The 27,461-nt window shown below is 48.4% G+C and overlaps 1 protein-coding gene and 2 long non-coding RNA genes across 4 annotated transcripts in view; 1 reads left to right on the forward strand and 2 right to left on the reverse strand.

The window, feature by feature from the left end:
- LOC135896262 (protein turtle-like) overlaps positions 1-27,461 on the forward strand; it is a 594,776-nt gene that overhangs the window by 280,920 nt on the left and 286,395 nt on the right. For both annotated transcript variants that reach the window (XM_070537869.1, XM_065424615.2), the window contains one exon: positions 21,604-21,951. In XM_070537869.1, coding sequence (XP_070393970.1) covers positions 21,663-21,951 — 289 coding nt within the window. In that variant the 5' untranslated portion in view covers positions 21,604-21,662. The remainder of the gene's footprint in view (positions 1-21,603; positions 21,952-27,461) is intronic.
- The window catches only part of LOC139059432 (uncharacterized), a 350,104-nt gene that overhangs the window by 8,940 nt on the left and 313,703 nt on the right, over positions 1-27,461 (reverse strand). The window lies entirely within an intron of this gene.
- On the reverse strand, positions 16,394-17,623 carry LOC139059743 (uncharacterized). Its single transcript, XR_011514340.1, has 3 exons — positions 17,482-17,623; positions 17,262-17,403; positions 16,394-16,545 (listed from the first exon to the last, which is right to left on the reverse strand). It is a non-coding gene; the product is annotated as an uncharacterized lncRNA (long non-coding RNA).

The following is a 27,461-nucleotide window of genomic DNA, read 5'->3' on the forward strand; positions in this document are numbered from 1 at the left end:
AAACCTCATAAGGAATACCATCGGGACCAGGTGTTGTTCGTTGCTTCGAAGTTTCAATCGCCGCTATTAGTTCGGTCATGCTGAAAGGGCTGGAGATATCGGATTTGGAGGTTGTGTCAGACTGATCAATTTCGGGGCAGTTTATAGGTGATGCTTGATCGTATTTCGGGAAAAACGCTCTAGCAGCGTGTTCTGCAAATTGATGCGGCGAACTTTGCATCGCTAACCTAACGCTCGCTGCAGGGTCAGGTTGCTTATGACCGCGTTCCATTGACCGGAACGTACGCCGAAGTGCTCTGTTTCCAATGCCCGATCCAAGATTCTGGCACCACTCATACCATCGTCGTCGAGAAAGTTGTTTTTCGTGCTGACGCGCCTTCGCCGCAATATGGTTAGCACGTGCACGGCTACCTGGTGCATCGGGATTCCTCGACGCATACAATTCTGCCTGACGTCGCTTTGCCCAAAGTTGCAAAAGAGTGAGGTCCGGTTGAGGTTTTTCCTCGTCAACTGTGGTTACAGTGGTGTTCCTCCGTAGCAGTTCTTTCAAAGCGGGAAGAATTTCTGAGGGCTCTGAGGGTACTTTATCAATCGATGATTCCCGAAACTTATCCCAATGCGTGACTGTTACTCGTCGTCGAATTTTCTTTATGCACGTTCTGTGCAAACCAATCATTATTGGCATATGATCACTGCCCCATGTATCTGGTTCCACCCGCCACTGCGGCATTCCAGGACCCAACCACCACGTGAGGTCCGGAGCGTTTGTTCTAGATACTGCGGGTACAGCACAGATAGCCACAGCATGATGGTTCAGCAGTGTAAAAGTGGCATCGCTCATGATGTTTTTAACTTGGTATCCTCTTCGGGAGTTGTACTTGTACCCCCATTCTGTATGTGGGGCATTGAAGTCTCCACCCACGAGAATAGGAATTCCCGGGTACGTAGACCGGAGATGAGCTATCCACCCCAAGTTCAAGCGTGTGCGCTGCGGTCTGGCGTAGAATGACACTAGAATGACAGGAGTCTTCACTGGTCGTGTCAGGACCACGACAACTTCTTCATTACCACTACACCATGGCTCCAGGTCAATCACTGTGTGAGCAATATGCGATGATATATAAACTGCAGCTTTTCCCGGAGCTGAAGCCATTGTTGTAGCACGTCTATCTCTAATAGATGGGTTATGGTACCCATTAAAATTGCATAGGGAGCATAGCTTTTTATGCTCTTGAATAAGCAGTGCCCACACATGTAGCTTATTGTATTGAAGCTTGGTTTTAATTTCTCCTAACTTGGAGTTTAGGCCCCGAAAATTCCACTGTAGAATTCCATCCTGTGACAGCTGCTGCAGAGAATTAGCCATGATGCAGGCAATTCTGAATGAGCAACGTTAGTTGAGCAAGTTGATCTAAAACTGCTGTCCAAACAGCTTGGTTGACCTGTGGTGCCGGACGGGATCCAGGCGTAATGGTGGCATTAGCAGTGGTTGATGCGTCACGTGTCGGTCCTATTTTCTGACGACGGAGAATTACCAATTCTTTATGTTTGCGTAGTCGCTCAATCTCTCTGGCCAGTGCGCCTATGCGAGCGTCAATGTCATCATGGTCATCATCTGACTGATGCAGAGGTTCCGGTAATTTCTGTTTCTTTGTCTGCGACTGCTTGCTATGTTTAAGAACAGACGAATACAGTTGTGTTTCTGGGGCTTTTTCTTCTTCTGCCAGGATCATCTCTGGCTCTTCTGCAAGAACCTCATAACGATTGTGTGTTGTTACTATAGTCGTTTTTGGTATAGCCTTTCGTATCCGTATTGTGGCCTTCTGTTTAGTCGGACAATTTGTGCTTGTCAAATCGTGCTCATCAGATTTACATAAGCCACGTCGATATCGTGGTTGGCCTTCTGGTGTGAGCTTTTCTGGATCAATAGTACGCTGTGAGCAAAATGCCTGCATGTGTCCACGTTGAAAGCAGCGGTAGCAGAATATTGCTCGAGGGAGGTAGGGTTTAGGTCGCAATATGCAACCATAGTAATAAAACCGTTCTGGGATACATTGAGGGCCCTGCACCGTCACTAAGCATGTACGGCTTTTGCCCATGAATCTAGCTGCGAGCACCCTGTGTGTCGTGGAGGTCAATTCACGACATATTATCTCAGGGGTGTCTTCTGGGTCAATGCCATAGACAACACGCCTCTGTATATTAGGGCCCGATGCAAAGTAGCACTGCACAGGCAGGTGTTGATCTTCTGAGAGCGGGATAGATGTTAAAGTGCACATTTTCTGCACATCACTGAGAGATGCCAAGTGCACAGTGATCGAGTTGATAGATTTATATGCTGCGAACCCTTTGTATCCAGTGGTTTCAAGAGATTGGTCGATGACCCTTTGGACATATTTTGTGGCTACTGAAGTTATGTCGTAGCATGAAAGGGGCCGTATATGAACTCGATATGATTGAGAAGGGGTGGGCGTTGGGTAAGACTGAGAGGGAGCGGGCGTAGGGGAGGCCGTGGAGGAATAGTCTGGGGTGGCCCTTACTTTTTTGCCGGTGGCTCCGATGCGATGGCGTCTTGTTGAAGCACGTTGATAGGGGGACCTCGCTTGGCTGCATTCGTCGAACCGCCAGACGGCTGCACGTCCATAGGGTCACCAGTGTCCGTCGGCACGACTGCGGATAGGTTCACATTCACATCACAAAGAGGACTGTCCTTCGGTGTTGCATCTTGGGTATTCGAGCTATCGGATGCACACTTCGGCTGCATAGTTGGCATGGATGTTGTCACGCGCAGCAGTCCAGGGGAAGGTACAGATGAGGAGCTCACATCTGGCACAAACACTTCTTCGTCGGGCGAGCGCGGCGGCTCGGCCGCACTAAGCCTCAGCGCCAGCCGTGCTTGTTTTGAGTCTATCAGACGAGCAGGATCAGTAGGACAAGGCAAAGAAGAGTCCTCACCAGAGTCCACAGGTCCCCATAGGCTTCCGATGAGCTTCGTATCCGGATAAGGGCGAGATTTTCTTTGCTGTCGAGCAATTTCCAAGGAACACAAGGAAACCACGTCTGCGTGGAAACGTCGTCGTCTTCCTCTCCCCCATTATGTAGTTGCGACTATACAATTACACGAAGACAATAGAACGAGAATTGCGACTTACCATTATTTTACAACAGTTCTAGCGAGAAGTGTTTCGAGGTTTCTTGTGTACAAAGCCAAGTTCTTTGCGGAAAGAATGTACATAAATAAGGGGGTCGCTTTTCATCAAAGTTTCAGCAGCGCCACTTTCGCGCAGAACGCGCCGCTGCCTTTACCATCAGTGCTGTCTCAACAGCCCGTAATTGATCCAAGTCACGAAAACAAAGCCGCACCAGCCGCCTACAAAATCCACGAAACAAACTCTGAAAGCAAACAGTGTCAAATCCAGCGCATACGATGACCCCACCCCGTCTTGATCATGTATACCGGCGGCTAGGCAAACCTCGTGTGCCGCACTGGCCATCGAATGGAGCCCCGGGGGCCGCCGGTCGGCTCTCTTCAAACATGAATGTTCCGTTCGTGTGGTTTTATAGGCCGGCTCGTTGGCAATGCCTCATCGTCGTGGCTTGCAAGCCAGCCCGCGGCACGGTACGTCGCTCGAATACGATGAGTCGTTGAGGGAAACCACGCGCCACGCAGCAAAGGGGACAGGCAAACAGCGCTCGCTTGACTCACTTCGGTGCCGGCAAGTGTAATGAAGGCGAGCGGCATGCGCGAATGAGCATCGCCGGGAGCGCGGCAAGGAGCGCTTGGCAGACCGCGACTCAAACGAACCTGAAAGCAGCAATCAAGACCCTGTGTTCGGTTGTGCGTAGTAGACCCGCGAGACCTACATACGGGACGTCGCTCCTCATTGTGGCGTCATTACGAAACGATGTTGGTGTCTTGCCTATATGAGGCGTTTATTCTGCACGCCCATACGCATTCGCATATTTATTGCGGCGGGCATAGATGCTGGAATGCATTCAGAAAGAGTATAATCATCGGAGTAGGGTACCTGAGAACAGCATGGGTGGTCGAGTGTCACAAGCTATTTGGTAGTGTTTAGATATTTTTGATAACAAACTTGTCACCAAGAATGACAAGGCCGTTTGTATGCTCCCACAGCAAAAAAACTCGTATGTTCACTCGTGCACAAAACCAAATGCACATCACACAAAGCAAACCAAGCGTTACTAAAGAGATGCTAGGATAAATATAACGGCTGACGAAGAAAACAATGATGAAGAAAGTGCACTGGAGTTGTCTAAGTATGCACAAACATACCCCCAAATTTCAGCTTGCCCACCCCTAAATTTCAAGTTGGCGCGACCCCTAATGTAAGTTGGGCCACCCCTAAATTACCAGTGGTCCCAGCCCGAAATGTAGGTTTGGCCACTCCTAAATTTCAATTTGGCAGAGCCCCAAATTGAAGTTGGCCCACTTCCAAATTTCAAGTTGGCCCGCCCCAAAATTTTAGCTTGGCTGACCACCAAATTTAAGTTATACCATGCTCAAGTTTCAGTTGGCCACCCCCATATTTCAAGTTGACCCACCCACAAATTTAAGTTGGGCCATCCCAACTATAGGCTTCACAATGCATTGCCTATGGAGGGCCCTATGTATCCGTATGGATATTCACAAATCTTATCATGTGGGCATTCTCTCTGATCATTCTTTTATTGCGATAGCAATTATATGGATATTCCAGGCGCATTTCTGCCACGGGTGTCGCCGTGAGGTTTAATATAAAGTCCAAGGGCGATAAAATCGTCGCCGCGCGACGTATGCGCTATGTACAAGTGAAAACGTGTGAGGTTGAGCCGGCGAACGCGGTTCAATCTCGCGCGCGTGAGCGAGGAACGCGGCCCGGACGCGTGCCCTCTCCTGTCGCGTGCGACGCAGGGGGGTCAGGCGAGGGAGGAGGGACCTTCTTCTCCGGCGGCAACCGGGGTGCCTCGATGTCCTCCTCGCCCGCCGCTCCGTACACAGTAGAGACAACCGCGGCGTATATTACGGCGTTGGCCATGCGAATCGTGGACGCCGTAGTAGACAAACGCCTTTGGCGGACGCCGCAGGTACTTGTTGCTGGCTCTCATGTGTCTTGGAAACGATCTGCGACGTGGCCAAAGTGCGCACCCGCGCGGGCCTCATCTTCAAAGCGACCTGCGACGTTAGCAGAGTGCGCGTAGTGCCGGTAGCTTCGCATGCGTTGTGCTTTCGACGTTTCGTTCGCGTTGAAGCGGGAGATGCATGAAGGTCAATTATTCGCTTGCTGCTGCCGCGATTCCTCACTCCAGAATTTCGACAGCGAGTTTCCGCGCTCATAGAATGAAATGTGTTCATGTTTACCTGTGCGCGCGTGACACAGTGTTGGTTAATTTTGTTCAGAGACGTTGCTGGGCTGGTTAGTTTGAATCCATGATAGAGCGTGTAAGCGCGACTGAACGAGGACGTAGAAAGAAGCAGACACACGAAGACAACGTTCTGGTTCAGTCAAGCTTACATATTCTATCATCGTTAATTTAGTGACTAAGCGAATGTTTACAGCACCATACGGCTGCTAAGACTACTATCCTTACTTCGTTCAGCTATCCACTGATTTGCTATCGCAATCCATGCTTCCCCTTTCGGGCGAAACTGCGATTTTTTCCTTATTTCCTTTCTTTTTTTCTTTTTTTTTCTTTCTTCTCGTTAACTTCCCTTTATTTTTTTTTATTTTTTAGGCGTCATTCATTGGATCTAGGCCAGAGTCAGCACTACTGAGACCATTTTCCCAATCTTCGCTTTCAAAATACTTAGGCCTGGAAGTGCCCAGTCTATTTTAATACACGTTCATTCATTCTCGTTAACGGCTTTGGAAGAAATCTAAAGAAATGCAGTCTGTTGCGAAATCCCAGTCCAAGAACGCATGCAAGTCGCTAGCAAAGTTAGCAGCTGCAATTCATAGGCTTAAAAAGTTTTGTTATACCGTGTTACGAGCAATTGAAAAAAAAAACTGTTTGCTTCCAAGATATTCCCGAGTTGCAAAAATGACACGTTCACAAATTTGGCAAGATACCGAGGTTAATGAAGTGGGCCTCTAATTGAATGATTTTTGCTGGTCTCTAAATTTATAACAGTGGAATCGGCTTACCAGTTTTTCAGTCAATGAGTAGCGTAGTCTCTTTAAATGATCTGACGAAAATAAAGCTAAGTGTGGTGGAACTGTGCACTATAGTCGTTATAAGAAACAGGGATCTAATACCGCCAATGCCACAAGAAGATGGCGGCCTCACCTTAGAAGTTTTAGCTCCAATGCCTGCTTGATCGAAGTTAATGAGGTCCATTAGAAGAAAGTTTACGACAGAAGTATTCGGTGGGATGACTTTTGCTTTTTTATAGAATATAAGCGTATATTAGAACCACGCAGGAAGTTTGCGCAATATCCCAAAAGAACTCAACGTGCCAAAAAGCTGAAATGTTGATCGAACGAGGAGCTTCTTATTCTTGGTGCGTTTGAAAAGTGTGGAAGGTGTCAGTTATTTGCAGCTTTCGCACAAGAAGAAAAATTAAGCAAGTGTTCGAAAGCGTCATGCGGCCTTTCTGAGCTGTTTCCAAATGTCCCAAAGAACTACGTTGCATACGTTTATATTTAGTAGAAATTGTGGGCTACTTAAGGGTAATATTCAACAGAACCTTAACGTTTCTTTTGCGAACGTTGCAAATAATTGCTCAGCTGTCGTCCTAGCGTTATTTTCATGCGTTATACGTTGTTCGTTGTAGGTTCTGATGGCCCCCTCGGTGGGGTAGACAAGATACCTTGTTAATATTTATTACAAATAAATTACAGTTTATATGCGACATGTACGAATAGTTTTGAATGTGTGGGTTAAGTGCTGCCTTCGCAATGTACATGAATGCGAGTGCTACAGATTTTTACGAGTGTGATTTAGGACCTGGGAAGATTTTAGCCATTGCATTCGCAAAACTGAAAATGCCGATATCATATTTTGCGAAAATGGAGAGAAACGCTCAAATCAAGTGTGCCTGAATTCAACATAACGTTAACACTTTTGTTAAGCAAGTGCTACAAAATGGTATACCACCATTTTGCCTTATGTTCCTCACTATCCCGGAAAACTTGGTCACACGGAACTTACAATTGGTAAGAAAAAGGGGAATCTTTTGTGTGATGTATGGTAAAGCTTTTCCACATATAGACTAAGAAGAGGCGTTGTAATTAATGACTGAACCCTCGTCTACTTCTTTGCAATTTTATACATTATACAAGTATTTTGGTAGCTCTCCTAGGTGTCTTCGGTGAACTAAGAAATTCACTTTGTTTAAATTTCGCTGAAAGCAGGAGCTGGTTATGGGTAATGCCTAGCCGAAGTTCGAAGTGTGTGGACAAATTATGGTCTCAGCAGCAAATTGCTCATGCAAGTAGTCAGAAGTGTTACAATTGTGTTATACGAATGATGAACCTTGGCCGCTGCCCTGAGAGAGATATCAGTGCCACCAAGATAAAATTTAGCCAAAATGGGAAGAATAGTGTGAAAAATATGTCATATCAACTTAATTTGAGATCAAGAGTTTGACGAAATCTGGTCTGGTCGGAAACTAACGGCATAATAGGAAGAAAAACAGAACGCCAACCAAAATGGTTCTGTTTTTCTTCCTCTTATGTCTCAATTTAATGTGTCTATATCAAAAACAGCCCCTCAAAAAATTTATTAAGAAAGTGCTCGAAAGCGTTATATGCGGGCAAAGTTTCAATCGGGTGACACATATGCGGGTAAAGCTTTAAAGCACTGGGCTTAATTTCAGGCAACTAAAATTGTTAATGAAAATGCTAAAAAATAATAACTTCGCTGGAAATTGGGCTGTGATTCTGCAATGTCGCCCGAGAGTGCAGTCCTTATTTATTAAGGATAGTAGAAGGGAGTTCAAGAAGTTAAACTTGGCTGTATTTAGAACGCCGGTATAAGCTTTTGAGCATATGTATACGATAATCATCTACGGCGTTCATCGATCTATTGGCGGAACGTAAAAATATTCATTTCTTGTTAGGTAGTCGTTTTAGATGCTTATTGTACCAGGAGGCGTTAGACGATTGTTGAATTTCTTGAAATGGAATGTATTCGCTGATGCATACTTTAGTACTGAAAGCCAACCACATTTCTTGAATGGATAGGTCACGAGGAAATAGTGAGTGAACGAACTTTCCTCTTTGAACATCTCGCCCTATATCTTAGAATGGGTCGTAGAATTCTTGGCTAATCGTTCACAGTTTGTTGCTATTAACGCTCGCAATTCCCCTACCCTACCTTTAACATCCGGCGTTCCCCAGGGGCCGGCACTAGGTCCGCTGCCATTTTTAATTTTCATTAATGATTACTGACCAAAGTGTCTTCTAATATACGCATGCTCGCCGACGACTGCGTTATTTATCGCACTGTTACTAATATCGCTGACCAAGAAATGCTTCAGGACGGCCTTAACAGCATTAAGTAGTGGTGCGACGATTGTTTAATGAAACTTAATCCTGATAAATGTAAACGCCTGTATTTCCACCGCCGCCCTCATTCGCTTGATTTCCTATACCCAATAGCCAATATCCCTGTACAGTCTGTCCTATCATATAAATGCTTAGGTGTCATCCTGCGTAACGATTTGTCTGGGCCTCGCACATTAATAATGTAATTTCGTCTGCTAATACGATGCTTAGATTCGTGCGTCGTCATCGCTGCCATGCCCCTCAAGACGCAAAACTACTAGTGTACAAAACTTTTGTCTTATCGAAGTTAGAATACGCATCACCCATTTGGAACCCGCATCACGCCTACCGTATTAATGCACTTCAATCACTTCAAAACAGAGCAGCCCGATTTATTCACTCTTCATATTCATACGATATCAGCGTAGCACCCTTGAAAGTGGAATCGGGTTTGTTACAACTTGCACTTCGTCGCCGTATTGCCAGTCTTTGCTTACTTCACAAGTTCTTTCATGGTTCACTATGCTGCGCACCCTACATAGTCCCGCCAGCCCGCATATCTCACCGCACGCCTCATCCATTTCAAGTTTCCCGGCCACGCGCCCGCACTGTCACTTCTGCCGCCTAATTTTTTTCCTGTGTTGCAGCAGACTGGAATGACCTATCCAACGACACCGCCGTCATTACGTCCTCATCCACTTTTGCTGAAATTGTTACAAATCACTTCTCATTGTATTGAACGATATAAGTCATCTGAATGCTTGTTCCCACTCCTTATGTGTCGCCACTCGCGGGTTCGTTACTGCTGCTGTGTATGGTTGAGCTCTGTGCCACCAGGTGGCTGCACCATGCAGAGCACTCACCTTTGCGCTTCTGCTCATCCCGTTACGGCAGAGTAAAGCGGCCAGACCCTGTCCCCTTGCGCTTGCGTTTGCCCTAATACCGGACTCGCGAAAAGCTATTGCGTTAGTAATCTTCCGGTGTAAAATGACGGACACAAACGCGCAAATCCTGGCGCCGATCGGATAGCGGCAGTCCGATGCACAGCAGCCAGTTCGCTCGTATGCTGCCTTGCAGAGGGACACGATGTCGCAGCTTGACGTATTACCAGTCGCTACCTTTGCAGGCCACAAGGCAACAAAGTCGAATCATAGTGCTCGCGAAAATACTCAGACCGACTCTGACCGCGGAGCTCTCGTCAAAATGGAGTACGTTGTAACACAAGCAGACGGCACTTGCTGTGTGCCGGAAATGCTTAAGTGTACTGAAAAATTGTTCTTGTGCATTCTCTTTGTTACTTTCTTTTTATAAAAACAAACTAACATTCCAACTATTACTGCGGCTTTGTCAAGCTGTATTTTTTACAGCTTTTTCTGCAGCTCCTCTGTCCATGTATCTTTGAGGCAGAAATAAACTTTATTATTAATATTATTATTATTATTATTATTATTATTATTATTTGTTTACCTGAAATTTGGAAAAATTATCGATCACGCGCCTTGGTCAGCCAATTGTACAGCTCGCCCCACTGACGTCATACGGGTGATCTCCGTCATATGGGTAGGGGCGGCTTAAAATTCCGCCGAGCAGTGTGCTGCGATCGGCAGTGATGTGCATTTTTAAAACCTTATAATAAATTACACGCTTTACGCGGAGCATTTAGATGTGCCAATTAATGATCAGAAGGACCTACTCTAACGACTCAGTACGTTTGTAGAAAATCGTCAAAATCATTTCAGGGTCCCTTTAAGGTATTAAATGAAATGAAATAAAATGAAATTTATGTCGCTCTGAAGTGAACATACGATGTTTTCCTGACGCCGTTGGTAGCGATGAGAAAACACGTCACTCAGGCGAGCCGCTTCGCATACACTCTAAAAACAGAGTTCCGGGAACTTACTTCGAGGGGGTTTCTGCTTGTCCCATATTTCACTCCCTTTTCGAGAGTAGATCGACCCCCTTTGAGAGCGGGTAGAATAACTCCTCCTGATAGAGTTTTATTACTCTACCGCAAGGGGGTGCTATTACCCTTTCGCAGAGTGTTAATACTCTCCCCACAATTGTAAAGGTACTCCTCCAGACCGAGTCCTTCTACTTATCCAAACCGAGTGTTTCTACTCCCCCCAAAAGAGTGCTTGTACCCCTAACAGCGAGATTGTACTCCTTCAGAACAGAGTCTAGTACTCATCCCAATAGTGTGAAAGCGCTCACAATGTAGAGCCATGGTCACGCTAAAAGGGATTCGCAATACTTACATCTGGGGCTCCTGCACTTATGCTTCGTGAATCGGATGTAATCTGTAGTCGCCGAGTTACTCAAATCGAACATTTTCTTTCTTGAAAAGATCAAAATCTTTATTCATCATTCGCAAGACAAACTGAATAATAATTTGAGAAACATACTGACACACACCTAAAATCAAATCACAATGATGCCCATGAACCTTACAACGCATCTTGTAATAAAACGTAAATATATGCTCTAAAGTTTTATCAGTATTACAGTGTAGAAATGTCCTTTATTTTCAATTGGGTCCATCTTTTCTAAAATGAAGTATGCAATGGAAAGTTAGAGACAGAACAAACGTGCGCGAACTAACAAAGTATTGACACTACGATCGAAGAGAAATATGCGCCACATTACTCGCCAGCAACGGCATTTCCAGCACAAAACCCATGCACTTATATGGCAAAGGTTACCAGATGAGCTGCTAAGCACGGTGATGTTAATGGAGATTAATTGTGCAAGAAACGTTTTTGTGCCATATTTTTCGACAGAAGCTCATTTGATAATGTCCTGTACAACGTATGGATGTTCCTGACTGAGGCAGCAGAGCATTTAGAAATGTGTCGCATATTCGCATGTGAGGCCAGAGGTCTATACACAGGTCTTTGTTTATAAATAGTTCACATAAAGTTATTCATGTGTGGGCTGCACCCCATTGTTTCTAAGCGTCTCTTGTCGTGGTTCTGCAGCAATATCCCGCGCGGTCTCAATGCGTTACAGAGGCACATATTTCCTATTCGGTTGGCGTCCTCACGAAAGTAGTTTCCTGGTGCCGTTCGGATTGATTCGTTGTACTTTCTCACAAATAAATAAATTAAATGTACAATGTTCTCTAGTGTGTAGCAAATGAGTAGAAAACTGTAATGAGCGATGGCATTAAAATCTTACACATCTAATTTATTGTCATCTATGGTAGCTTTTCATGGTAGCATTTCATTTGATAATGTCCTGTACAACGTATGGATGTTCCTGACTGAGGGAGCAGAGCATTTAGAAATGTGTCGCGTATTCGCATGTGAGGCCAGAGGTCTATACACAGGTCTTTGTTTATAAATAGTTCACATAAAGTTATTCATGTGTGGGCTGCACCCCATTGTTTCTAAGCGTCTCTTGTCGTGGTTCTGCAGCAATATCCCGCCCGGTCTCAATGCGTTACAGAGGCACATATTTCCTATTCGGTTGGCGTCCTCACGAAAGTAGTTTCCTGGTGCCGTTCGGATTGATTCGTTGTACTTTCTCACAAATAAATAAATTAAATGTACAATGTTCTCTAGTGTGTAGCAAATGAGTAGAAAACTGCAATGAGCGATGGCATTAAAATCTTACACATCTAATTTATTGTCATCTATGGTAGCTTTTCATTCCAGATTATGTTATGAACGCTATAATTCTGAGGAGCGGCTTGCATAATTGCATCATCAGTTATTGTGACTAGTTTAAATGCAATCTGACTAAAGCATAGCATGGCTTCATGTGGGAACGAAGAATCAGATGTGATAAATATGATGCATCAAAGGCGCCATAAGCCGAAGTACAGGCAGGGCACTGCACGAAAAAGACAAAGAAGCAAATCATAAATTTGGAAAGGCACCATCCTGTTTAACATATCCCTCCCATGCACGTTGATTTTTTATGTGGTGTTATATACGGACCTTTTTACTAGCATCACTCGAGTTCACCAGACCACATCCAATCGCCGTCGCACTAAATTAAGGTGCGCAGAAGCGCGTCTAACACGTTCCCGGACCGGTCAGCAAGTCGGCGACCCTCACCTCGTGCGCCGCACGTCGAGCTCTTGTTCCCCTGCTCGACTCTTCCCGAAAGTACAACGGGAGCCTGGCACGGTTCCAAGTAATCTTGGTCCCAAGCGAAGCTGTTTTGCAGTAGTAAGATCTTGATGAGAGCTAGTTGGTTCATCTTTAGAATTGAGGTAAGCAGCAGTAGTTCCCGTAGCAAGCTCCACCAGACGACGTCAGCTGAAAAAATAAACTACAAGCAAGTCTCATTTCGGTAATAACATGTAAACATAATGCGTGTAGAGGCGAAGCGTGCGAAAGTGGTGAATAGGCGGCATTGCAAATAAAAGCACTTCGCTTTTACACACACGGCGTAGAAAATACCCGACTCATCCCAAACAATACTGTACATACCACGAAAACATTGTTTCCCAGCATTCCCCTTTTCCCGGGCCTTACTTCCTGCACATTAGTCGCACGACTACACGGGCTACTGCGCGTTACCAGAACTTCGCTACAACCGACGGGATAGTACGCTACGAATACAAGAGGTGGCCGCAACACAGGCTCTCAACCAGGCCATGCTGGACGCTCGCAGAATTCCTTCCACTCGCACTCAAGACAAATGCATGGGTGGCGTTCAGAAGACAGAATTTTAGATTTACTATAGTTCCTGGCGTTTGAGCTCCTTGGCGTTACCTTTTGCGCGTTCTGCCAGCGCAAGCAACACACTCTCGTGTTATCACTCTTGGCAATCGCTCGTTGCGTTTTCGACAAGCTTGAGCACCGAAAGAAGGTTTAAGTGGTTGCGGGGCCATAAAAATTGTCACGAACTTGTAGCAGTAAGATTTAGTACACGCCTAGCTAATTTTGTGACCATGGCCGAGCTTCTTTTCTCTGCGTCAGAAGTTTCTCTGAATCAGAAAGTGGTTTTGGCACGCAAAACCCCAAATATTATTATTATTATTATTATTATGCGTCACGACAGGCGCGGCGAGTGTACCTTAATATTCTCCCAAAATGCACTGAAATTAATTACAATCACGTTGGGGGTTAGAGAAAGCGTGACGAACTTGTCCCAGTAAGAGTCAGTACACGCGAAAAAACTGCGCCACGCGGCCGAGCTTCTTTTCACGAACTGCGTCCCAAGGCCAGGCGCGGCCGCTGGGCTTGAAAAGTACCCCAAGAAGTAACGAAATCAGTTGGGCGCCAGAGAAAGCGCCATGAACTTGTCTGTGCATTAAAGCGCGAAGTTTAACTGCGCACCAAAGCCGAGCTGCCTTTCGCTATTCGCATCACAGCGCCAGGCGCGTCCACTGCGCTTGAAATGTACCCCAAAAAGTAACGAAATTGGTTACAACAATGTTGGCGGTCAGAGAAAGCGCCAAAACTTGTCGCAGTAAGATTCAGTACACGCGAAACTGCGTCACAGCACCCTGTGCGACTAGCGCGCCCAAAAACTACCGGAATAAGTTAAAATAAATTTGGGACTCATAGAAAGCGTCGCAAACATCTCCTAGTACGATTTGTTAATTCAAATTAACTGCACCACGACGGCCGCGCTGTTTTTCGTTAACTGCGTCACAAGTCTAGCCTAGGTGCCGTGTCGTTAGCCTAATTACTTGAAATGCGTCCCAAACAGTCGAACAAAATTTCTCACCTTGCCGTAGTCCAATAGTGCAGTGTTGCCATATCGAAATTCAGAAGGAACGCAAGAATTCGCCGGAAGCCCACCAAGCCAGGCTAAATCAAAAAATAGAAAAACAGGCAGACGGGTCACCGAATAGGCCAACGCTCACATGCGCGACCGCTCTCTCGCTTTGGCGGTGTGTCTGAAGAATGATGCCATGCACCTGGCTCGTCATTCGCCGATTGGCCTGGCGCTAGGGAAGGGAAGTAAGCCGCAAAGTTTAATTTAACTTATACGCAGATATCCTTGCTTTTGCCGGGAAACAATTTAAAAAATGTAAACAATTTCTGTTAATCTCATTTCACATTCTCTTCCTTTTTTACTATGCTTGCGGCAGCAAACAGTTGTCGTTAATACTAGCGTGACGTATTTCCTGTTGCCAGTTCTCGCCGAGTGTCTCCTCTTGTTATATTTATTTCTCCATGCGCAAGCCTTTAGTGACTCATGAGTGTCCGGGCTCGGTCCGTGGTGGAAGCAGCAAATCGGTGATCACCGGCAAGGGGAGCAAGGAGAGGAGGCGCCATGCCGGTAGCGCTGTTGCGAGTGGGCGCGTGGGGGTGCGCGCACATCGGCGACAAACTTTGCAGCCAATATGGCCGTCATTTCATCCCATGCTCGCGGCCACGGCGGCGTCCGTTCACAGAACGATTCAGACAACAGCAACAGAGGCAGTCGTAGATAGGCTTTCACTTATCACAGTTTAGCTCACCAAATTGCCCGTAAATTTTATGCGAAGCAGATTACTAGAGCTCAACCCAGCTCCTCAGGCGCGGCGGTGTCGCCTTCAATACCACGTGACACCGTGACGTCACGACAGAGGAGAAACGGGGCTCCAACTCGCGCCGTCGCTCGCGGCGTCGCGGCGGTATATAAGCAGCTGCGCTTGCCTATGCTAGACACTCACGAGGTGAGATGCCTCCTGGAGACAGAGCTGCTCGTTGGAATGAAAAGCGAAGGTTGCGGCGAGCTACAGAGACTGTTTCTAGGTGGCTTTGCTACGGCGCAGCGACTACGCGCCCCGTATCGGACGCGGTGAGCGTCGAGCAACGCAGCGTTCGGCGCGACAACGAAATGTGCGCCTGAGCAAGCGCCGCACGCCTGAGCCGGCGCCGACGACACCGGCTTTTCTGCGACACGAGCTCCTTAACGCTGTCGCGTTAAAATAAAGGCTAGTATGCTTCGCATCCTGGGCTTAACCTTAGCTAAGCCACAGCCAGTTTTTGTCATCGGTTGTTTAAAACGAGAGGGCTGTGCAGACAAGTTCGCTTTGACTTTTTGTGCCAAGTTACGCGGCATTCCGAGCACACAAGCGCCGACAAAAGTGGTATACTCCACGCAGTCCACGCTGCGGGAGCCGGAGCAGCGGCACACTAGTGTTCCTGTATATGCTCCCGCAGGGAGCAGAGTTGCGCATAGGTCCGGTTTATGATCCAGCTCTGCAGTGAAGCCACTCCTCGCGCGCGCAGGAGGCAGATGCCGCGCGGTGTTCCATTTGCTTTTTTGTCTGCTGGTCGCGAGCTACACGCTGCAACTGTACGCAAGCGCTGAGCAAGGTGACACTCTTTAATGCAGGCAAAGCTCGAACGATTGGCGTAGACGGAGAGGCGCCAAGCCCCCAAAATATTTAATTTGTGTGTACATATATACACGCACATATACAAACACACGCACGAATGTACATATAAACAATATGACCCCCCTCTATCCCTCGAAATAAAATCCTGACTACGCCCGTGGCTCGAACAGCTCAAAAGTTCGCGTCCTAACGCGCATTACCTTGCAATAAAAAGTGGTGCAATGTTTTTCAGCACGTACATGAAGTTTTCTCGAGGAGGCGGAAGACAAGAAAAGCTTTAGAGGGCGTTTAAAGAAAACTTCACACACGTGTGGTACACAATTATGTGAGCACATTATGGCTGCCGAAATCAGACGAACAATCAATGCCGCCAACAGAACTATCGTGCCTGCAATTATGTTAGTGACCGTTGACCGTCATACATCACTAAACGTCGTTCACGGCAGCTGCACGTTTTCTAGATATGCGGTGTAGGCGCGTAAATTTAAACGCATTTCAAATGTTCACAGGCACACATTTTATGCAAAGCTTATTTTAACGATTCATACCGCAAACTTAACAGCTGCTTCGTAGCAGCAAATCTGCAAATGGAAAAAAAGATTGAAGAGGCACGAGCTTCTAGATCAAATTTATTTCGTACAAAGGAAGGGATGAGCAATGACTGAGTGAGTGCTGAGTGCTGAGTGCTGATTGCTGAGAGCTGAGTGCTGAGTGCTGAGAGCAATGACTGCTGCTTCTTGGAGCCTTGGGGGGAAGAGTTCAAAGCCACTGGAAAGGCAACAAGTTATTAAGAGTAACAACATGTTATTTTTATTGGACTAATCACATAAGATGACAAACTGGCAAAGTAATTATTCACACACTGTAGACTGTAATATGACAGCACATTGTTCTTTATCTCTTCCCACTACTCAAGTTAATTTACTATAACACAGCGCTTATTAAACGTACAAAAATAATTTCACATCCCTCACGTCGACTAAGGCTGACCGAACAAGCGACATATTGCGGGCGGTAAATGCTGAAGCTATCGTAGCTGTCTCATAAGCAGGAGCGCACGGTGTCTTCGCTTACTACAAAACAATGAACACCAGCACATCAATCGACTTTAGGTGAAAAATCAGAACGCCGAAATAAATGTTTAAAAAATAATGGTGTAGAGAAAAGCCAGGGTGCAGCGGGCAAATTGGACCTGCTGGCAGTTTACTCTGTTCTGAACACACTTTTGTGGAGCCGCATAGTCAGAACAATCGTACAAGCAACACAGCGAATTGAGAGAGTTGGTAAGTTAACATTCTTGGCGCATATGTGCAGCGCGACACAGACGTGTCGTCCTCTCTTTGCACCGCGTCTGTGTCGCGCTGCACGTATACACCAAAAATTGCGCAAGTGAACAACCTCTCATGCCAGGTGTACGCATTTCAGCGTGTACACAAGTGTTACTCAAGGTAAATGCCGCTTTAGTGTAAACAAGCCGAACTCACCTCTGTAAACAAGGCGAACGGACCTGGCATATCCCGGTCCCTTTCGGTGCCGGCGGGTCTCGTCCATCCGCAGGGCACCGCGTAAAAAGCTTTGCCATCTTCCGTGCGATTTGCGCAGTTCGGTGCGCTGCAACCCGTCATACTAGAATACAAGTGTCAAAATGATCTGTTTCGCAGCACTTCACCAACGTCATTAACTTAATATCCTCGAATACCGTACCTGCCACCCGGAGCCTATCGTTGCTACGCACGCTCGATGGTCCGCTGATTACAATTTCGATGGCACTGACCGAAACGAGATGGCGCCGTTTCCGTAAAGTTGGCTTCGGAGCGCGCAGTTGGTCATTTGACGTCATTTTTCACCACGTGATGGCGCTCGGCGAATAGCGGTGCGAGCGGCGCCGGAAAAGGTAAGCGCAACTCTGCTCCCTGCGGGAGCATATACAGGAACACTACGGCACACTGCATCGCGACGCCATCTAAAGGCGGCATCTAGGATCGAGACGGCCAATGGGTGCCCTTTATTATCGGCAGGCATGATCCCAGATACTGCCTGTGGACGGCGCTGCGATGCTGTTTGCCGTAGAGTCACTGGAAAAAATTTAAGAGTACTGCAAATGTCGGGATTTGATTGGCGACACTGAGCGGCCACCGCCATATACCTTCCAAGCCGACTGCGTCGCGGGAAGGCCGCCGTGTTGGAAGAGCTTGATATTCGGTGACACATCGGGCTGAGTGTTTACTGAAGCACAAATACTTTGTGCCCGGAGATAATGGTTGCTAAGAACGAAAATAAAATGTTATTTTGTGCGAAGTACTGCAGCCGGTGGTTGTTTTGCACGCCGATCGTGTTTACTGCTGGAACTGTGCCACGATTGTGGGCAGCAGCTTAGCGCAGCTATCGGGAGCTTATGCATGCGTTTTTTTCCCCCCCTTTCGCGGAGCGAGCTACGAAGGAAAGATTTCGTCACTTCGAGCCGGAATGAAGCAAGCTTGTGCTTTTGGGCATGAACATCGTGGACCGCCGTCGGCTTCTATTGAATGTTCCCAATCAGGACGAAAGTAACACCTGACAGTGTCACAGGCACGTACTATCGGCCAAAAAAGTAAACGGACCACGGCTCAAGTGGCCGGAGCGGCTGCGGGGCCACACCGGGGCGTTGCTATCGCGCTCCGCGCGCTGACAGCGAGAGTGCCCCGAGTGACGCCAGACTTCGCCCTCACCCTCACGCGGGGTCTCGTCATGCTTGATAAATTCCTAGTGCACCATTCGGTTGCTCTGCTGCTGACGGTCGCGACGAAGGGGACCGTCCGTCGCCGGTAGTCCAGCACATGGCGCTGTAGTGCAGTAGCGGGCGGCCGCAGCGCATCGAAGCGCGGGACTCGGAAGGAATGAAGACCCGTTCTGGTTGTTGTTTTGCTTATGTTCACCTTGGGTTTCATATTACTGCATGTCGCCGGCGTCCACCGCTGCTCCATATTAAGCTGCATAACACAAGTAGCAGCAACGGTGGTGATAGTGATACGCGCTTTTTCACGCCAGCCCGATAAGTTGCAGGCGCGAAGCTTTACTGAGGGCACGGCTTTTCTCTCAGGGGTACTTTTCCGGCAGTGTCTCCAGCAGTGGGTTTACTATTTACATTAGTGACGCCTGTGAAAACTGCTTTAGTTAGCTACTACAATGCGTAGGCCGTTATGAAACTTTACAAAAGTACGGCCAGGAAAAGATAATTGGGAAGACGAATCGGAGAAACTAGTTAGTCGTGAAAGTTTATTCACGGAAGCATTCCATGGCTTGAAGGGGTCCTCAGTGCGATGAAAAGTTGCCGTCGACCGCGATGACTTGGCTTACTCGCCTTGGCATCGAGTCGTAGAGCGCCGCCACTATAGCTTCGGACGTCTGCGCAGCGCTTCCCGTAGAACTTATTGCGCGGACGTGAATAAGCCCGCGTCACCGTAGCCGCCGTTGCGGCTACTTGCGTTATGCTGCCTAAAATCGAGCAGCGGTGCAGGCCGGCGACATGCACTAATATGCAACACAAGGTGAATATAAGCAAAACAACAATCACAGCGGGTCTTCGTTCCTTCTAAGTGCCGCGCTTTGATGCGCTGCGGCCGCCCGCCACTGCACGACAGCGCCATGTGCTGGACTACCGGCGACGCACGGTCCCCTTCGTTGCGACCGTCAGTAGCAGAGCAACCGAACGGTGCTCTAGAAATTTATCAAGCATGACGAAGCCCCGCGTGAGAGTGAGGGCGAAGTCTGGCGTCACTCGGGGCACTCTCGTCGTCAGCGCGCGGAGCGCGATAGCAGCGCCCCGGTGTGGCCCCGCAGCCGCTCCGGCCACTTGAGCCGTGGTCCGTTTACTTTTTTGGCCGATAGTACGTTCATTGTAAATTTCACAAGCTAAATCGGATACCTTTAATTTAGTTTGCAAACGGATACCACGCGTTCTCGATTCTGCCGGGCGACTTCGTCCGCCGTATACGCACGACACACTGCGACTGCCGTGTGCGCACCGGTGTTTGCGCCGTGATCGTAACACGATCTGTGCACAGCAGGCGTAAACACAAATTTCGAATACCATTTTGCGCACTAAATCTTGGGGAAGGCCAATATGAGCCATTTGCGTGATTGCAGCAACGTATATGTACTTCTGTACACTGATAATGAGCGAGTTTGCTACATAGTGATTTATGAGCGCGGCTGTCTAGTGCGTTCGTTAGCGGCTACTCTTCTCATTTTATTTATGACTGTTTTCTTAGACTGCCAAGATTTGCTGCCTGTGTAAAAAAAAAGCAGGAACGCCCGCTGGTGACGCAGCACCTTTTTTTTCTAAGTTACATAGGTGTTGTATAACATTCTTGTGCTTTTAGAGCGGTTTATGTAACATTCATAGTGACAGAGTGAAACTAAAGCTACAGGGTGTTCTGTTGTTTTGTATTTCGTATTATGCATCAAGCACAACATTATTTGGGTATGCACCGTAGCATTTCAACATAAAACATAATATGTATGCTGACTTCAGTTCATTGTATGTGCTCGGCTTAAAAGCTCAAAATTTGAAGCATGTGTTGTTAATATCACCTGGTCATTGATTTCAAGCTCCAAATGCGTATGTATAAATGAGCAAAGGATAAGTGGAAGAAAGGAAGTATCATGAGCCTCGTATTGACCATGTTTTTATTGACTGCGATCGTCATGATCTGCGAAAAATAAGTGCCGTATGAGTCGAGTGACTCGAGGCGAGAGCTCGTTCACGTGCGCGGAGAAATCATGCGAGTACCTGGTGCACGTGAGAACGCGGAATTCTCGCGCGACAAGTGTGCCTTCGCGTGCCACGAGCACGGAATAAGCGCGTGTGTTGAGCAACAAACGCGTACCCGTGTGGCCGCGTCAAACGTGCAAGACGCGAACGATCTCTGCAATGAACTCCTATTTTCGTAGCATCGCTAACACCGCGTGCACTTCGCTTAAATATCTGCTAAAACAGTGCCGAAGAGCACACGCAAAGTGTACTTATACCTCGCACATGCGGCTGCTTTTTGTAGGCTTGAAGTTCTCCCGGCCGATTCTGTGTAACTACGCAGAATGACGCCCTCGGTCATTTTTCCCGGTCGGAATCTAGAAAAAAGTCTTTCCAGACTCAGTTCGGTTGCTGCATCCGAAGGCGCAGCAGCCAGGCATGATTTCCTTGCAGTCAAACGCGAGCGCGACAATCGGAACACCAAAAAACGTAGGGAACCTGCGCTGCCTGCGCTCTACATCAGCCGGCCCGCCCGGCGCTTGGAAGGTATAGGGAACTCCAAAGTCATGTGGTACGGTTGGGCCAATGAACGCGTCGGCGGCGCGGGGAAAACGAATGCGGTACTCTGAAATTTTTTCCAGTGATTCTAGTTTGCCGTATTAGTTTGCCGTTGCTCCGGTTCCCGCAGCGTGGACTGCGTGGAGTATATCACTTTTGTCGGCGCCTGTACATGCAGGGGCGCCGGTTCTGGGCGGAGATACTCCCCGCTCCCCGCTCGCACACGACGATTCAGACACTACCACGTGTCCTGAATCGTCGTGTGTGGCAAGTCGAACAGGACGCGCTGTACGACGCATCGCACTCAAAATCGCACCACGTGTCTCGTGCTCAAGTTAATGTAATACTTCGTAAGGTGGGAATAAATTTTGAGAGATTTATTTAAAAACTGTTTATGCACCGTAAATGGTTGATAAACATTTTCTCCTTCAACATTTAATTGTTGAGGTGCATTTTTTCACGATTCATCAATTTATCCTTTTGCCGTACATGACTAGATCGAGTGGAAGTAAATAATTTTTTTCCCTTTTCTGCAGAGGAGCCGCGCGTTCACGTGGTGGGCGTGCTGGGAGAGAGGGTGTCACTGCCGTGCGACATGACGCCCAACACGACCGACGACGAGGTGTCCCTGGTGCTGTGGTACAAGGACGACTCGACCACGCCCATCTACTCGTGCGACGCGCGCCGCAGCCACCTGTCGCAGGCGCACCACGCGCCTGCCGACTGGCTCGGCCACCGCGCGTACCTGCGCCTGGCCGGCGAGTTGGGCCAGGCAGCCCTCGAACTCTACCCCGTGCACGAGGAAGACGAGGGCCTCTACCGGTGTCGGGTGGACTTCCGCAAGGCGCGCACCAGGAACTACGAGGTCGTGCTCAAGGTCATCCGTGAGTGGCGTCCTGGTTCTGATGGGCCCGGTGCACTGCAGGAATAGCCGCCCGTATTTCGACGACTAGCGACAAAGTGACCCGTGTTTAACAGTCCATATTTGATTGGCCCTCATCGGCCCATACTTTCTTATGTGCAAGCATGAACCGACAAGCAATGCAATGTGCGCTGTTAAGAGCAACCTTTAGCTTGGACCCAACTCCGATGCGACCTATTCAAATACATCTAAAGTGCAAAAATGCTTTTCTGAAATAACCTCTGTGCAGATTTTAATGAAATTCGTTGCATTTGAAAGAGAAAGCTAAGCTATAGTGACTGTTGGAAGCGTAATTTCGATTTAGAGTCTGAATGTTGTTAAAAAAGATTTTCAGCAATTCGGAACTTTGAAAGTATAGAAGCACGAAGTTTATAAGTTCGTAGCTCTGCATCAAGAACATATATCGCGGTTTTGTAAACGGCATCCATCAAATCATTCAAAGAGAAAAAATTGTTATGTCAATTTATATCTTACGTTAATTTGTTACGTTGTGCACAAGTGTTCTGCAAAAGCTCTATTTCCATATTTCTGAAATTTTCCAGATTCGTATTTAGCATATCAATTTTGTCCACTTTAAGTGTACTATCAGATGAAATTTACAGAAATGTGCTATCGCTTTTCCTTGGTGAGTTAACGAGCTGAAAATTTGATCATTTCGTTTTCTCAAAATTATCGATTTCTGCCAATTTTTTACGAAAAATAGTTGACCTAAATCAACTTATCGGAACCAACAATCACTGGATTTTGAGTTTTTCTTTTAAATTCAACAAACGTCGTCACATTTGGTGCCGTTCTCGAGAAAAACGAATTCTCCTTTTGCATGTATTTAGATAGGAGCACCCGAGCTAAAGCTTCCTCTTAAACGTACGTACTCCTTTTATTGCCATAGCAATTACATGGAAACTATAGGCGCATTTCTGCCGGTGGCGTCGCCGTGAGGTACCGTATAAATCTTTTTGTTGTAGCGCAAGCTGAACAAGGACAACAGAAAGGCACATCTGACACACGCAGCGCTGTGTGTGTCAGATGTACCTTTCTGTTGTCCTTGTTGTCCAAGGGCGATAACGCCGCGAGCCCTACGCTGTATGTGCGAGTGAATCAGTGCGAGGGGAGCCGACGATCGCCGCGGAGGGCGTTGTCGTATGCGGCCACATAAGCACGCAGTGGGTACAGCGGGGTGCCGAGACGCAACTCAGAGGTATGCGCGTACTGCCGGGTGCGTTGCTCCGAGGGCGTACTGACGGTGAAATAGTTGTTGTATGGGTTTATGCGTACGCGGTCCTCAGCACGGGAGGTGGCGTACTCAACGCTGGCGCTAAAACAGAGTAAGGCAAGGAGGCCCCCATTGGTGGTTGTGCGGAGGTGGAGGCCACCTCCAGGGCGGAAGAAGATCTTATAGTCTTCCGCTGAGAGTTGAGGCAGCGGGACGTGACGGCGTAGGCGGTAAGCCTTCAGCGATGGCGGGGGCGCCATGGCGAACTTCAGGTGGGCGTTCGTGGCTGAAACGGCTTCCCTTGGATATATGCTCCACGGTGGGCTTGGAGCATTCGGGTCCAGCGGGGGTCGTCATGAAATTTTTGTTGGGCGATGAGTGTACCGTCGACTGCACTTTTCATATCGGCGGCTTCGAGGTACCGGGAGCGCTTGCCGGCGCAGCTGATGCCGGTGCGACGCTAGGTGCAGCTGCGGTCAAGGTGGCGTTGCGCCGAGCGTTCGGCTTAGCTCGCCGGCCCCGTGGCTGGCCAAAGATGAGGCCCTGGTCAAATGGTGCTCGGCGGGTCCGGGCGAATGAGGTGCCAGGAAGGTCCTTACACCTTCGCATGCTCGGTAGCAGAAATTGGAGGATATCCCGGGCGACATGCCAAAGCCAGGAGAAGAAATCGCGGAGCCCATGCGAGGCACGTCCGAAGAACGCCGGGCCTGGGTTGCGTCTCTGCCGCGTCCGTCATCGTCGTCTTCCAAAGCTGCATTCCATGTCGCTCATCATGGCAGCTCTTCCATGCTGCCTCTGGCGCTCGTGCCTCGGCTCGCGCGTTCGTGGACGTCTTCTTCCACACCTGACTCCTATGACGCTCATCATGCGCGTCCCCACCAATGGTCATGGGCGCCAAACCGAAGCCGGCGCGTGACGCCTGCGTAAATATGTCTTATCCCCGTATTCAGAAATGCGTCTTAACTTGAAGCCCATGCTTGACTTGATATTGTAGGATTTGGCGGACGATCCTACCACTGTCAACCAGATGTAGGAGTCGTCGGACTATCTCGCCGCTGCCACCATTTGAAGGAGTTGAAGGTCGTAGAGAGGAACTGGGTGAACAGGATTTATTTACATATTGTACATATTAAGCTAGATACATTGGCAGTCTAGCGCGACTCCCATATGGAGCCCGCAAAACTAACATACAGCAAACAGTTTACGAACACACAGCTCACTACTACATATTGAGCATGACAACGAGCACTCGGCTCCCGACGACGAGCACGACACGAGCACGCTCTAGCAGCCGGCAAACGCTGCTTATAAGCTCTCCGCTTGACGTCATAGTTTGACGTCATCGTTCGACGTGGACGGAATCCGAGTGGTCGGAAACGTTCGTCCAATCATTGTAAACTTGCCGCCGCCCTGCAGTACCGCCCACACACACAAAGGCACACAAGTTCGAGCCCACACACACAAAGGCTCACACGTTGGAGTGCCCCGTGGACGCAAATGTTCGTGTAGCGCATACACACAGGTTTCAGTGCCGCACAGCTCTCAGTGCCGCATAGCTCTCGGTGTCGACGTCAGAGGGCTTCGTGGAACTCTGCTCCGTACCACATTCCTGAGCTGACCGCGCGCCACGTGGCTGCCGGTCATCCGCAGTATTCGGAAGGGCGCCCCGTCAGGTGGGCTTGGAACACGTGCAGCGGGCTGAAAGCTGGTACGTTGCCACCCCGTACGGCCATTCCTAACAGCTCCTCCACGGCCCGGAAAATCTCGCCTGGCCAGTGCTGGCAACCGCTGGGCAGGAAGAGAATGGCTGGCGAGCAAGATGACGGCTTTGCTCTCTGCAGACCCTGAGTACTCGGAATGCCTTCAACCATCTTACAACAACTGGCATAGAAGAGTCGACCCGGCAGCACAATAACGCTCAGCGTTCAAACGCCCGGAATAAGCTGCTAACCCACCAGGCTTCCTATTCACAATCTCCATGCAAGTCACTCAACTGGAAATCCCAAATTTTGCCCTAAAATTTCGTGCCGCCAAAGCGAACGTTCACGTTCCTCCTGAGTTCGACCAAACCCGACCGTCGCGCTGCACAAGAGTAAAGGTTTACGCAGAATTAAACCGAAGGCTCTCAAACACCAATACCCGAACATATGTTAAGCAGCTTAACTTCGCGAACAGCCTGTTTTACCCTATCGCAGTGCCGTACTTATCTCACGTACTGTTGCCACTGAACCGTGTGGCCAACTCCACAGGCCAACTCCAACCGTGTGGCAAACAACCACACTTGCGTAACTTACGCAACACAGAGGAACCTTTGAACAAACGTGTCTTTTACTAACTAGCTCTTCGCACGCGTACTAGAGAAAGAATACGGCCGCCCTCGACATACACGAGCAACCCAGTCATCAACGTTCTGCTTCCTTCCGTCCGCGCAGGACACGCGCTAATGGATCTAAGCGCTCTTCTCCGTGCAAATCACGCACTTACTGAAAATCTACGCGCTTAACCTTAGAAAATTCAAAGCCCACCTAAAAAGAAAGAAGGTTAAATAACACACACGCGCGTTACGATAGGCCTCTCAACGATAACCTTGACCTTCAGGTTACTCACGCATACACAAAAAAAGAAAGCCTATATACTTATTAATGAACATCTCGCGAGACTACAGGTTTACTTAAAACGTGTCTTTCAAATCTCGAGCTCCTCAAACAAAACATAAACAGAGCTCATACCTTACATATTGAAATAAATCCTAGTCTCAAATCGCGAAAATTTGCAAATGTTCAAAAATAAAACAAAACAACACGTTTTCCTCTGCGGAAGCTCTCTTGGCCTCCCGTTCCCGATTGCTTACGACTGACTCATACTTTCAGCCGTACCTGAGGTGGCCGCGGTTTGAAAGCTACTCTGGCTGCCGAGGAACAACAAAAGGGCTGACTCACTATCAGCTCCCCCAAGACGTTACGGTCTCCTGCCAATTTCCGTCCTGGCGCCCCGCTTTCAACATGACCTCGACTGACCGCGTCGCTACTGCCCACCTTGTCTCGTCTTGCCACCTTGCGCTTCTTTGTACTGCACGCTGAGCTTCGAAGAGAACGATGGAGACGACGAGGAATTTAACTGCCCCGTGCCCTTTGTCCGCGTCCGTGCAGAACATGCTTCTCGGTCTCCCTTTGACCGGTGGCTCGAACGTGTTTGATGCGTCAACATCGTCCGTGACGACCGCACCTGTCTTTTCTCCGCGCCCTGCCCTTCTGGGTCTCTCGCCGTCTTTGGCGGCGCTACATTAGTCATCGCATTTCGATCTTTTCGGCGCTTCTTTCTGCGGCACTTTCTCTTTGACTTCTCTTTCATGCCGTCATCTCGCGCCTCGTGCTGGCCGTTACACATCTCGTCGGCCCGGATCGGTGTCTTACCCGCACAGTCTGCTTGATTTTCATTTAAGTCAACATTCTCTCTGCCTCGACTGGCGGACAGCTCAACCGACTCTGGCACAATGCAGCAGGCTTTACTCGAGTTATGCAACTCGCACTCTTGCGAACTGCCCTCTACTGCATTGCCCAGCTCACGCTGTGCATCGACGCACAGTGCGTCGGTCTCGATCGCTGTCTCACGCACACAGTCCGAATGATTCCTAATTAAATCATCCCTCGCTAGGCTACCTAGACTGATTGGGAGCCGCACCGATCTCTGGACAATGCAGTTGTTCTCTCGTGAACTACGGTGCTCGCCATCCCGAGAACTACTCTCAACTGCATCGTCCAGCTGGCACATTGCTTCTGCACGCAGATCTGACTCGACATGGGTGCTCGCGTCTGTTAAGTCAACAGTACCCTGTACCTCGCTAACGACCTCGATACCATGAGATGAGACGCACACACGCGGTAACTGTGCCAATTTGTTCGCAGCTGGCCTAGCTGTCTCTACAGTCCTCTGTTGGCACAGCACCTCGTCGATCTCACTCTGGCCTTTAACGGCCTCTGCTGCCACTAAGGCATCGTTAGCTGCTAGCACTTCGAGTTCACTTATGAACGTGCTGCTATCCTCACAGGTACTGCTACTCTAGGCTTTCGAACAAAATCTGCTATCTACTTCCTGCCATTTTCGCTGCGTCCAGCCTACAGATTTCTCAAGCCGCTGTTGACTTTGCTCGATGAACTGCTGAAAACCTTCAATGTCTTTGTTCAATGCCTCAATGTACTGCCTGGTTACTTCTGTTAGGCCTTCTTCCTGTGAAATGATTTTCAGTTTCTGCCTTGCTT

The sequence above is a fragment of the Dermacentor albipictus genome, chromosome 4, assembly GCF_038994185.2.
Source record: "Dermacentor albipictus isolate Rhodes 1998 colony chromosome 4, USDA_Dalb.pri_finalv2, whole genome shotgun sequence".
In the NCBI taxonomy this organism is placed as follows: Eukaryota; Metazoa; Arthropoda; class Arachnida; order Ixodida; family Ixodidae; genus Dermacentor; species Dermacentor albipictus.